At 36.1% G+C, this 13613-nt stretch overlaps 1 protein-coding gene across 1 annotated transcript; it reads right to left on the bottom strand.

Moving 5' to 3' along the window:
- Positions 1-419: 419 nt before the first annotated feature.
- On the bottom strand, positions 420-5052 carry CNGA1 (cyclic nucleotide gated channel subunit alpha 1). Its single transcript, XM_015623783.1, is given in 7 exon segments — positions 420-1955; positions 2779-2885; positions 3032-3139; positions 4028-4129; positions 4235-4260; positions 4656-4726; positions 4941-5052. Coding segments are annotated over 7 exon segments (1944 nt in total). The 3' UTR covers positions 420-537.
- Positions 5053-13613: the final 8561 nt, after the last annotated feature.

Here is a 13613-nt window from a genome sequence, read left to right as displayed (position 1 = left end):
AGTATTTTCCAAATCTTACAGCCTTCAGTACTCTCATCTGCATTGTAGATATACTTAATTCTTTTTATAATATTGCATACTTAATTAATTTCATGTTAATCAATAGATATTAAAACATGCTCATTAATACACAAATTGAATATAAAGGTTAATGACTTCACATAATATAATTGTTACCAAACCTTTCCATCTTTCTATCAGCAGACACAAAGAAATTTTAAAACAACAGCAAAACTTCCAATATTTGCCAGTATATGACAGTGTATGTGCATCTGCCATAGAGCAGCGTTATGGAGAATACAAAACACATTAACAGATAATACCACCTCTTTGTGCAAGAGCAAAGTGTTATCTTTCATTCTCATTCTTTATTCTTCTTTTTCTGCCCCAAAACTGCCAAATATGCGCTGCTTGTAGGAGGTTAGTGGCATTGTCTCAATAAATATTTTTTTTGAATTTAATAATCAGGTCCTACAAAGCTTAGAAATTCATGTATTCAGCCCCAGTCAGGATTTGACCCTCAGTCTTCCATTGTTTTTATTCTGCTTTTGACAATCCAGGTTTATCTGTGGATGGATCCACTTCTTCTAAGTCTGCAAACTCTTCCTCTATAACTGGCTTCAATATTTTCTCTATTTGTGTAAGTCTTTTTTTCACTTTCTGTTGTGCACCTTCATACTCAGCCAACAACCTGGCAAGCTTTGTTTGTAACCTGTCCATAGCACGTTCCATGTAGGCGACCTTCTCTTCCAGATCTTTAGGATCACTTCCTAAATTTGCAATTTCAATGTCCAGCAACCCATCTTTCATTAGGATTTGCTTGCCTTTTTCTTCCAGCATAGCCTTTGCATCTGGATACTCTGTTAAAGCCTCCATGAGATCATCTTTAGACAGACAAAATAAGTCTGAGTAGCCAATACTTTTAATATTGGCTGTTCTGCGATTGCCAGCTTTGCTACCTTTGATATTAAGAATGCTGATTTCTCCAAAGTAGCTGCCATCACTTAGGACCACAAATTGGGTAATTCCATCATCAGCAACTACTGCCAGCTTGCCTTCTTTGATAATGTACATCTCTCGTCCAATATCTCCTTTTCTGCAAATATAATCTCCAGGACTGTATACTTGAGGCTGGAGTTTCAAAACCAGTTCAACCAGCAAACCAGCTTCACAGTCTGCAAAAATCCGAACTTTTTTTAGCGTTTCCAGGTGAACATTGATTGCGATCTCTGCTCTTAGCTTATCTGGCAGATATTTCAAGACTTCTCTTTCATCCACAGCCTTTTTATTTGTCCACAGGTAGTCAAACCACTTTATAACTCTTTTTTCCATGTCCTTACTCACATTCCGAAAGTGCATATACTGCTTGATAGCATCAATTCTCGCTTGAAACTCTGCCCTGGCAGCATTCATGTTGGAGATCATCGAGCCCACATTACCAACAATGGTAGCGAAGATCAGAACTCCAACCAAGAAGTCAACAACCACAAAGAAATACTCAGAATCTCTTACTGGAGGGGGAGTTTCACCAATAGTAGTCAGGGTCAGAGTTGACCAGTAGAGACTGTAGACGTATTTTCTAGTCAGTCGGGCAAATTCAGGATCTGAGGTGTTGGGGTAGACCCATGTGTCAGCCCCAAATCCAATGGCTTTTGAGATTGAGTAGTACACACAGGCATTCCAGTGAATAATAATCACAATGTACATGACAAGGTTAGAGATCCTGAAGATATTTGGGTAGTTTGTTCTTGTTTCTGTTCTCTGGAAGAATTCAAACATCCGAGCTACTCTGAGTAGTCTGTTTATTCTTAATTCTGGGTAATTCAATCCTAACTTAAAGTATAAGAGATCGGTTGGTATGATTGACAGAAAGTCTAGTTTGAATTGAAAAGATTTCTTGTATTTCTCTCGTAGCTTTTGTTCTTCTTTCACCAGAAGACCTTGTTCCAGGTAACCTAAAATAAAATTGTAAATAACAAAAAATGTTACAGGTTCAAATGTGTTGTGTTTAACGTCAGTCCAAATCTACTTTGAAAAATATTTTGGGTGCAAGTTCCATATGGAACATAACTTCTCTTACTTTCTAATATTTAGTTTCTTATTTCCAGATAGTCAGTTTAGTGCTATATGGTTCAGCTTGAGCTATGAATGATAAACAATTCTAGATCTGAATATTTTCCTCCACTTTTCCACTATGGTGAACATTTGAAAAAAAAAATCCATCTTTCCCTCCAAAGAAATCTCCACAAGCTATAGGAAGAGTGATTAATGAGGAAAAGAAATTGAACACAGGAATTTAAGTTCCATATTGAGTGTATCTACTTAATAGCTCAATATTTTATCTACTTATAGCGTAATATTTTAAAATAAATAGTTGCAGCTGAAGTTAATGAGCTGTCTTGCATGCTCAATGGTCTTGAAAATCAAGCAAATACTTGAGTCTCCCATTAACACATAAACCAGATTTAGGTGCTGGTTTTTCAGAACCCCTGATCCTTTCTTGGCTGTACCACATGTTTCTTTTTTCTCGGTGAGTCAGCTGCAGGCAGAACACCTTGTAGCTGTGTATCTCAAACTTTACATATCTGAGTAATACATCAGAATTTCATCAGAATTTCTCCTACTATTTACAGTAATGCTGCAGTCTTTCAGAAATCTCAGTGTCTTTTTTTCACTAATGTACCTCATTAAGGCTATTAAGTAGTAGTGTTTTGATTTAAAAAAATAAACCTGGCATAAATATGTAAAAAGGAATAATTAATCATTGAGTGTATTTACCTGTCCTTGTCCGTACAAACATATCAGCAACATAAATGGCATCAGAAACATAATCAATTATAAGCCATGCCACTAAGTAATCATGCTGAAGCTCATCAAAACAGGCTCTGAATATGAAGAAACAAATGTAAATTACCATAAAACAAAAATTAAATACTTGCATGAATCACTGATTAATAGAATATTTTTTGATCTAGTCAGGAATATTATGATTTTCCAGAAGTTCTATGTAGTCATTAAAGGAGTACATCACCTAGCAATAATCATGGTCCAGTTGTACATGACAGGCATTGTGATGCAAAATAACCAGTTGTAATATATATTTCCTGCTGGATCAATGGTGAAAATATCTTTCATCTTCCTAAGTGGTAAGGAGGGGAAAAAAAGAGATTTAATAAGAGACTTGAAATACATGTATCATTTTTGAGGAACTAAGCATTCCAGATATTATTATTGTGAAATAAATGGTCTTTATCAAAGTTAAACTTCCTTGCTCAAATGCATGGAAGATATGAAGCTGGTGTGACTTGGTGTGACACAAACTTCAGAATCTAAATTTTGCTGAGCAAAGTTAGCTTGACACTCTCACTTTATAGTGGCACATGTGATTTTTAGATTTTTTTTTTCCTGCCCAAATTACTCTCTTCTCTGATAATTTATTTTATCATTAAAAAAAAATTATGTGACTACTAATTTTTAAATAAATATAAATTATGAGATGAATCATGCCTTTCTCACAGAGAAAAGTCTAGCCTGAGAAAGATAAAACATTGGCATAGTTTACATAAAGAAACCAAAGAACAGGAAATCATACAACACAGGTTTCTACTGCACTGTTTCAAGTTTTTCTTCCTTACCAAGAAAATTATGAATTTATCAAGCAGACTATAAAGCAACAACTTTTAGAGCATAGAAGAGTTTACTTGCTTGTAGGTGCCCTTGTGTGTGGAGATTGCTTTATACTGGCACGTCGTTTGCTGCAGTGTTATCCAAGAAATATTAGATAATCAGAATCCAAAAGAGATATATCTCGATTAATGTTTTCATATCACCTCCATGCATGCATGTTTCTGTTGTCCACATATGAATTTAAGTCAAAACAACTCTCCTCTAGGGAGAACAACAGCAGTCTTTACTCTCATTCACTAAGTTATAAACATCTTTACAAGACATCTGTGAATTAATTTGTTCTTACATCAAAAGCAATTTTATTATGCAGCATAACTGAACCTAAAGGGAAAATACTTACATTTCCATATTTTCTTTCTTCTTTGACTTATCTTTATTTTTATTTTTGTCCTTTTTTTCTTTGTTCTTTTGTGTTTCTCCATCCTTTTTTTTTTCTGGCTTGCTGAGAAATAGATTAATATTTTCCATTGTTAAGGACCAAGTTAAAACATATTTAGAAAAAAACTAAATATATTAGCAAGAGTAGTATTACTACTCTTCATCTTACCTCTTTTTTTCTTTTTTCCTTTTCTTCTCCTCTCTAAGAAAAAGAAAATTATGATAGGCTCATGGGATGCACATCCCATTTCTTCAACATCTATTTGTTATAAGCATCTGAATTCAGTAAGGATAATATTATACTCAAGTGCTTGGCCTTCAAAAAACATGGTTTTCTTACTGCTTATTGTATTCACCCAGAACTACTTTTGTTTTAAATTAATAGATACAATATCAGTAACTTCGGTAATAAGGATGATCATCATCATAACTGATGTGCATGAAGTTGAAATATATGTGCAGTCTCTTTTGGGCTTACCTGAATGACATATCTGTTTCTAATGAAATTACTAGATATTTTTTTTAATTATTTATTTCTGCTTTTATAATCAAAATTGCAGTACTCTCATTTCATCAAATGGCAAAGATACTTACTCCTCTTTATTACTATTATTGTTAATATTGTAGCATGCAAATACTCCAGGTAGATATTGTTGCCTGGGGAACAACAAAACAACACAGTTATATGATATCTGCTGAAATGTAAAAAAAACCCAAACTCTTAAATATTTACAATAAGCAAAATACTACAATCTTTAAAACTTTGTTTATTACTAAGAGTGATGAAAATTATATGATAGCAAGTATATGTGTTTAGATAATCCTATGTAAATCATCAAACTATGAAAAAACAAACTGACACAAAGTATATTTGACATACCTGTTTTCCCCTTTGTGTGTCAGTCCAAGGTCCTTACTGGTGTCATGCACTACCACACTGGGAACAATTGTATGGGAGTGATGGGTCTCAATCACTCCTACCTTCATGGTCAGGTTTGTTTTAGCTTGGGTAATTGAAGAAGACTGAATAAAAAAAGAATCAAGTCATTTTACCACTAGAATAAGTAGCTCTTTTTTTTCCCCAAAAATCCTTGTTTTCCTGAAGACCAATGTTTTTAGTTTCCTGTCTCTCATCACATTCCCACCAGAAAGGAAAGTGACCTGGCAACTGCTGCTAAAGGGAACATTTTACACATCTTTAGAGAAGCATTAATTTAGGTCTTTCTCCTGAGTTTTGACACATACTTCGAAATTATTTAAACAATTGTGTCTGAAACATCTACCACTGTTTCTCTGGGTTTTGAACCACAGGCGTGAAACATTGCATCAAGATGGATAAACAGATTCATGTACAGATGACATCATTCTGAAAACCAGACTAAAAAGTATCCCCTGGTTGTAGGTCCAAAGAAATCTCATTATATCTGATAAATGAGACTTAGTCTCTGTTGAGACCAAGGGGTGGGTTCTGTAAATAAGAGGGTAAGACTAACGTATAATTTCCTTATTCATACAGCAGGTGGTATATAAACACCTATATAGAAATGTTAGTGGCTCTTTATGTCTGGTCTGTTCATCTCAAGGGAAAAAACAAACCTGAAATATTTTATAGCTAATACAGTGCATTCTACTGCATAATTTTCCAGCACTGGTGTAATTAACTTCTGCTCTCCTTTTTCACCACTTATTCCTACAATGCTCAGTTAGATCTTGGCCTTGGCAGGACTGCCAGCTCTTCAGGCATGAATTCTACCAGTGTGATTTGCCAGGGCCATTTAGAGAGGATTATAAAACAGGTATTGATACTGCTATCCACTGCAGTAACAATATCCCAGTATGTGTGAAATCAGAGTATAGAGATCTCTGTAAGCCACAAACTAACAAATGAGTGTCTGTACCACTGATAAGTGAAGTCAAATGCCATAGGGATCAGTCTTAAAGCAGTGCATTCTGACACACCACAAAGGAGAAGCAGAATGATTTAGCTGATATTACTGCCAGATTTACTTGGCTTCTCTTACTTGTCAATGAAACTAAAAATACACCTATACAGGAAGTAGGAGGGGAAATCCATGTTTCCAGCACTCATCAGACATGAATGACACAGGGTGCAAAAAATTATACAGTAATATCATGGAATAACAGAATATTCTGGTTTGGAAGGGACCCACAAGGACTGAGTGCAACTCTTAAGTGAACGGCCCATACAGGGATCAAACCTACAACCTTGGTGTTTATTAGCACCATGCTGTGACCAACTGAGATATAACATTCTGCAAAACAGAAAGATAAAGATTGAAAATTAAGATGTGTTATTCCATGGATAGTCCTAAATATAGTCCAATATTACTGGTCAGTCTTAAATGCTTACAAGAAAAGGAACAGGTCTAAGATAAATAGACAAAAAAATATTCTAAATCTTTAAGACATGGTAAACTTCAAGTTAGATTCATCAGGAGACTAAAAACTGTACCAGTGTTTCCACTGACTTACTGCTTGAAAGTGAGAGGATTGAAATTACACCAAGTTCAATTAAGTAGCTTTATATCTGCTTACAGGAGCTCTGAAAGCTCTACTAATGCTGGCACACAAAATTCCATCCTGATTAAACCTATATCCTCCACAGGGCCATACAAATAATGGCTCAAAATAAAGCTGTGTCCAACTCAGCGCCAGACAAATTCAAATGCATTAATCTCAAGGGAAATAATTTCTCTGGCAGAGTGGGCTCTAAACCATTCTGTTCATGTTAGTACTCACAGTAGCAGCATTTCTACATAGGCACATATTTTTCATGTTTACTTTTGCTCTTTGAGTCTTCTTTAGTTTCAACAAAAAAAAAAAAAATAAATTGACTTTGTGCTCTCCAGACATACTTATTTGCACTTATACTAGAGTTTAAAGATGATAAGTATGATAAAATATAAGTTGCCCAAAATCACACCAATCCAGAGCACATAGCCTGAAGGCTGGGGAAAAAAACCTGTATCCTCAACATTCCCATGTTCTTCAGGTTAATAGGATTTTCTGTGCGTTTTTTCAAATAAACAAATTCCTCTGGCTCTGTTGGTGTCTATTGTAAGCAGAGGCACTGTGGGATACTGGGTGCTCTGGGGAAACAGCCATGTATAGGATTTCCTGGGGAAGAGGAGCTGTCATTTGAGGCAGGACTGGACATTTCATATTACTGAGGCACTGAAAACATAAAGTAGCATAGAAACTGAAGTATTATCTACCCTGTAGTCTCAAAATACCAAGTTTGAATGTCAAGCTCAGGTAAGTCCTGCACCAGCTTATTTCCTTGTCAATAAGTCAGGATGTGTAGCACAAGAATATCTTCAAATTCCACTAGTCTGAAAGCAAACTGTGGGGACTTTAAGTTCCCAAGTCTACGACACAGAAGTGCTAATGCAGCATGTGCCCAGTGCAAGCTGGACAGACACAGTAATTAAATCTACTTTGGGAACTATTGTTACCTTGTTACAGCATTTTCCCATACTGGTTACTATAGAAAACATCACATTAAACTCAGTGGGTCCAAACTCATCTTTATGCATTTTCAAGAATTTCAAATTTTTTACTAAATTCTATCACTATGATGTTTCCTATTCTGTAGTCACATGTATTTTTTTCTTAAACTGATACAATGTCACAGCTTGTTACAGTGCTTTTTAATATTGGGATGCACATTTTCACATTATCATATTTAGGTAGTAAATTAAAAATGTAATAGATAGATGCTTTCTTTAGATATATTTTAGATTTCTACCATATGGTTTTTACTGTATCATCCCAAATAGTTTCCTTTTACTACTTTGGATTTTTTTAAAATGTAACTACTATGATAAACAATCAGGTTTTCAAGCATTATGACCTGAAAACTAATTATATTAATTACTAAACATCAAAATCTTTAGGGCTGCAAGAAAATGAAGGCAGTATTTTCCTTTAACAGGATTGTGATGAGTGGAAGATCAGCTCCTGTCTCTTCTGCTCTTGTATTTTACATATTTCTCCCTTTCTTACTGGCCCACCACATTCACATCTCTAATCATTACTTTCATAGAGAAAATGTTTTAAATAAGGATACCCTGGAACAGATTCTGGCACCATATAAAGGTTTAATTTTTTTCTTTACAAAAAGCAGCAAAAAATCTTCATTAACATTGAAATCTGCAGCATGCTACAGCATGTTCTGTCTTTTCTAACATGCTAAGAATCCTTAGCAGTTCTGCAATAAGCAGTTTCAACAAGCAGTGTGCATGCTTACCTTGGGAATGTAATCTGCTGCTTCTAATAGAGATTTCAGTCTTTTAAATCAGCCACATTTCCATACTACATAGGCAGAATCACCATGAAAAGCTAAATACAATCAACATTTCATAAATAAATCCCTTATTGATCGATTTCACAAAGAGCCAGTCCTCTGTGCCGTTCTCTGAGTTATTCCCAAGGAATGGTTATTAGAAGAGGATTTCCTTGACCTAGTGATGGATTTTGAGATTTAGTGGGAGATGAAAGTGACAGTGGCTGTCAGTATTATCCTTCACCTGAACAGAAGCTTACTAACCCTATCTACAAGCACAAGAAGTGACAAATACTGGAGTGAGCTCCAATTCAATTGTTTTGAAATTGAACCAAAAATATTGTAAATAAATATATGTTCAGTATTTTCTGCTCCTTTCTTTTCTTAATATTGCAGATGCTTTTTAACTGTAGTAACAGTTTTTTTACTGTGATAGACAAAACACGTCAATTGAACTTTTCTGTTTATTTTAATGTGTATACCATATGGCTGAAGAAAAGAAAATAACATTTTAAACTACTTAAAATTTTTAAATAATATAACACAACGTATTTTGATACTTAAAAAAATCTGGTGAATTGCGGACACATTTTTACTGGAAAATCCCTCAATGATGGAGTTTTAAGACATTGAACAGATCTTCAGCTTCAGTATAGATTATGACTTTGCAAAATGGTTTAAGTAGCTGCATTCCTCCACCATTAGAAACGTGCAAGAGTGCATCTGTAGCGGCCAAAGATCAAGAAAGGTCCCATGAGGATGCTAGCATATACTTCAAAAGAGAAGATGGTATTTGCCACCTCACCGTTCATATTTCACTGCTGGATACCATAAGAATGAGGAAAATAATCTTGTACATGGCCCATTTTTGTAAAAGCCAAAAAGAAAAGCTCTTAAGCAGCAAAAAGAGGTAAATGTTGAAACTTGAATTTGTATCTTTGTCACAACTGAGACATAGCTGAAGTTACTGTATTACATTTAACTTTGCTTCATAAAGAGAATCCAGAAAAGCAGTCTAGCCCCTGGGATTCTGGGATTATGACACATTTGTTTCTATAACCAAGGGCAACAGGAAAAAATTCCATTAGAAATCATAGGAACCAATTTAAATCTTGCAGCCCAGGTGATTGAGTTTATGGATTTAATCATAAAACAAAAGCTCAGCTGTTGTACTGTATTAGGAATGGTAAAATGACGACACAGACTCTCTAGCCTCAGTTGCAAAAGAGATCAAGCTTTACTCTTCCAGATCTTCTTTTATAGGCAGTTCTCAGCAGGTCCAAAAAGGTGAAACTCTCATTGGTCATGAAACCAACACATAACCATCATTGGACAGTTAGGAATTACACCCCTTGACTGTTTCTTACAAGTAAACAATAAGGTGGCAAACAACGCCTGCGAAGGTTGTTTTCCTTCTCTAAGGACTGTTTGGATTCCTCCTTATGATTTCTCAGGCCAGATTGAGTTATGTATTTGATTTTCCCACAGGCTCAAGCTAGTGCCTGAAGCCTAAAAATCTCTTACTTTATTTAAATTTATTTATTAATAAATAAATTTTTTTATTTATTTAAATCCACTGTCAGTCCCCACACTCAGCACAGGCCAGCCTCCTGATGATAGAAACAAATTAGACACTTTGGCTGCTATGGCTTTCCAATCCTGACAACAGTCATTCCATTTTCCAGAAAAGAGAACATGCATTTGAAACTTAAAGAATAAAAATCCTTTTAAATAAGATAGTAACGGGCAACAAGGAAATGCATCATTTATGCACAAGCCACATATACCAGTTTTGAATAAGATACGCAAATAGATAAAAAAATAATAAAATAGATAAAGAACTGAATAATCTTCTAAATCCTGGCATATGCATTACTGTTGTTTTTGAAAAGCTGAAATGCATCTCTTATCCTAAGATCATAGATATGAAAGGAATCTCAGAAGGTTACTGCATTCAACAAGTATTGAATCTTGATCAGTTTTTTTTTGATCAAACCTCTGTCATTCTCCAGGGTTTTTCCCTGTCTTGCAGTCTGTAAGATGTCAATGTTCAGTGCTGAGCAGTGATTCTGTGAATATGTGGTAGCTATATGGTGGTATATGGAGTCCCAAACCATATGTTTGGGACATATGCCTTGTTATGTGTCACAAAAGAGTTGATGTATCTAGTATAGAACTCCCAGTTTTCTGATAAAATAAAAAGTCCTGCAAAGGAATGGTAACTTACTTTTTTCTTTATTGGTTTACCCTGGAATTTTTTAAAGCTCTGAAACAGAGGAAGATGAGTCTTACTAAGCCTCCCCAGTTCCTTGTCTCATAGTGGCCAGGACCTCGCTAACCAGAAGAAGACGCTTTCAGGACAAATTCTGGATGAGCTCAACACAGTGGTGTCAATTCTGCCCTCCTTTAAAAGCCAGTTACTTAGATGTCATTGACTTCACTGACAATTATATTAGCTTAATGTCAATATTTTTTCATAGATATATTTTCCATCATTCTGTATTCCAATGAAGTAACCTTGACTAGTGGGAGAATGACTGCACTAATGGATTATTGTTTTAGTAGGCCAACTATAATCTATTTTTGCATCTTGCATTGTCATCATCTGTAATTCTTCTCAATCCTATTAAGGCTACATGTTTGTACATGTCTAGTTTCAGATACTCAGAGCCAAAACACTAGATACATTAGACATATGTATGACTTATAAATAATCAGGTTTTAATAGCACAACATTGCCTTTCAACTTACTGTGTTGAAGCTCTGTAAACAGAACATTTGGATTGGGACCATGGTTTAGGCAGTCTTATTTTCTGCAAATACTGTTCTGTTTTTTCTAGTGCTGATGTGATTTCAGCAATTAATGTCATGTTGGAAGTGCTGTAGTTGAGAAGACTCCAGGGCTTCTGGCTTATTTATGCTTTTGTGTAGAATTCAGTGTCATGAAGCTCAATTTGCCCCAATGAGTCTTGATAACTAGAAAACCATCAGTGCCAACAGTGTCTCCACCAGTAGGTGGTACTGTATTTTTACCTTAGGGTGAGTGATGGAGAGTGATATAGAAACAATTTAAGATGTGTATTGGTTTACTGGCTTCGCATGTGCAGATGAGGCTGAAATCACAAAACACTGCAAGTGCTCTCAGGCACAGAGCATAGCACCACACAGGGTGCTCACTCACCTTTCACCATCATTTCCCAGGTCCAGACCCTAGTTTTTGCATGGAACCTCTGCACAGGGACTAGCACTTCTGAAATGTCCACACTGTGTCTGGCCATGCCTGGCAGTTTTTTCTGTGCCCTGAGATGAACCTACAGTAAGACTTTCCTTGTGCCTTCCAGGTTCGGTGGGTGTCTCTCCCCTGAGATGTCTCTTCAACTCCCAGCCTGAAACCTGCAAGGAACAGAGAGATCGACTTATCAGAAAACTCTCTGGAAAATATTAGATCTTCATTCAATGGTATAATTGGGATAAAGAAAAATTGTAGTGACCCTACAGGAGTTCCAGAAGCTCTGTACAGTCCGTACTTCTGTTTAGCAGAATTTTATTTCAAGTTAAAATAACGTAAAAAATCTTGGTTCTTTGTGCAGAAAAATTATGCTAAAATGTTTACACATGCAAAGGTGATTCAACTGATATTAATTCTGCTTAAACAAAAATCATCAGTATATGCCATTGCCACCAATAAGAGTGGTAGAAAATGCACTGTAGATAAAAAAGGTTTAATAAATCTAGTTTGCATGTTATTCACTCTTTGTAGTATAGAAGGAGTTAAGGTGGCACCATCTGGGCATTTATAAGGGAACATGTATACAATTAATCTCTATACAGCAAGTACAGAAATCTAATAATTTTGAACTTCAGTCTAGAGATTTATTTTTTTTTTTAATTTAATTTCTTCACGTATTGTTCCTGCAGGTCTGCACTAAATCACCATGTAGGGGGATAGATAGAGTTCCCACATTCACAAATCTACTTTGGTCATTTTTGTGTCCTACAAGCCAGGACAGGTAATAAATCTGTCTGTAGCTTCTGTATTGAACAGAACTCATGTTTGGGCGCTTTCATGTAGCAGCAACTGCTGGCAGAGTAATGCAGAACAGGGAAGCTGAGCAATGGTAACAGGATTTAAAAATGCCACAGGCAATTTTCCTAAATAATAATAAAAGAGATAGATCATCCTTCATGTCTGCACCTGAACTAGCTGCACAGTGAACAGGCTTTTTAATTGTGGTGGAACTTGTTGTCATCATCTTCAGTATTTATGATAATACAATTAAATACTGCGTGAGGAACTCAATGTATATGCACATAAGAAAAAAAAAAATCCTCAACAAGATTAAAGAATTTATAACAAAGCCAAGGAGACCCACAAATTATGGTAATTAAATTGTTCATAGCTAACACAGAGGTAAAGATGGGGGGGGTTATTAATGCAGTTGTAGAAAGGTGTGAGGTTTATCCTCAGCATCCTTTTCTCCAGGCAAAATACCCCCATCTCCCTTAGCCACTCCTCATAGGACTTGTGCTCCAGACCCCTCACAACTCCATTCCCCTTCTCTGGACTTGCTCCAGCACCTCAATGTCTTTCTTATAGTGATGTGCCCACAACTGAACACAGGATTCACAGTGTGGCCTCATCAGTGCCAACCTCAGGGGGACAAAATTTGCTGGCCACACCATTCCTGATACAGGGCAGGATACCACTGGTTAACTTAGCCACCTGGGCACACTGCTGGTTCATGTTCAGCCACCTGTCAACAAATGCGTACATCAGATTAAATATTTTATTCATTTATTAAATAGACTTTGATGTCCATGGTCAGCTAAAGGACTTGGCTGGTACAGAGACCCATCTACAGAAGTGTTAGCTGTACTCTGTTTCTCAGAATTCTTGCTCTGGGTACTGCACCACAGTAATGCTGAAGCCATGAGCAGCAGGTCAGCAAGAGCTGTGCCAGAGGAAGAGGTGGTCTTTGGCAGCTCACCCTCTCCCACCTTCTCTGCTGCTTCGGCAGGGCTTTGTGGATATTACCACTTCCCTTCTCAGCAGATCTGCCAACTGAGACACTTGCAGGATTGCAGCAAGCTCAAAAAATTGACACATTTTTGCAGAAACAGGGATGTGAACACACAGAGTTGGAAGATCTGAGAAGACACAGAGCAAAAATAGGAATTTGAAGCAGACTGCAGACATGCATCTGTCCATATATGTGGTTTTATCCTATGGACATGCTTATGT

This window comes from Parus major, chromosome 4, assembly GCF_001522545.3.
Source record: "Parus major isolate Abel chromosome 4, Parus_major1.1, whole genome shotgun sequence".
NCBI lineage: Eukaryota > Metazoa > Chordata > Aves > Passeriformes > Paridae > Parus > Parus major.
The sequence above is the reverse complement of the archived record's forward strand: the minus strand, read 5'-3'. Positions and strand labels throughout refer to the sequence as shown.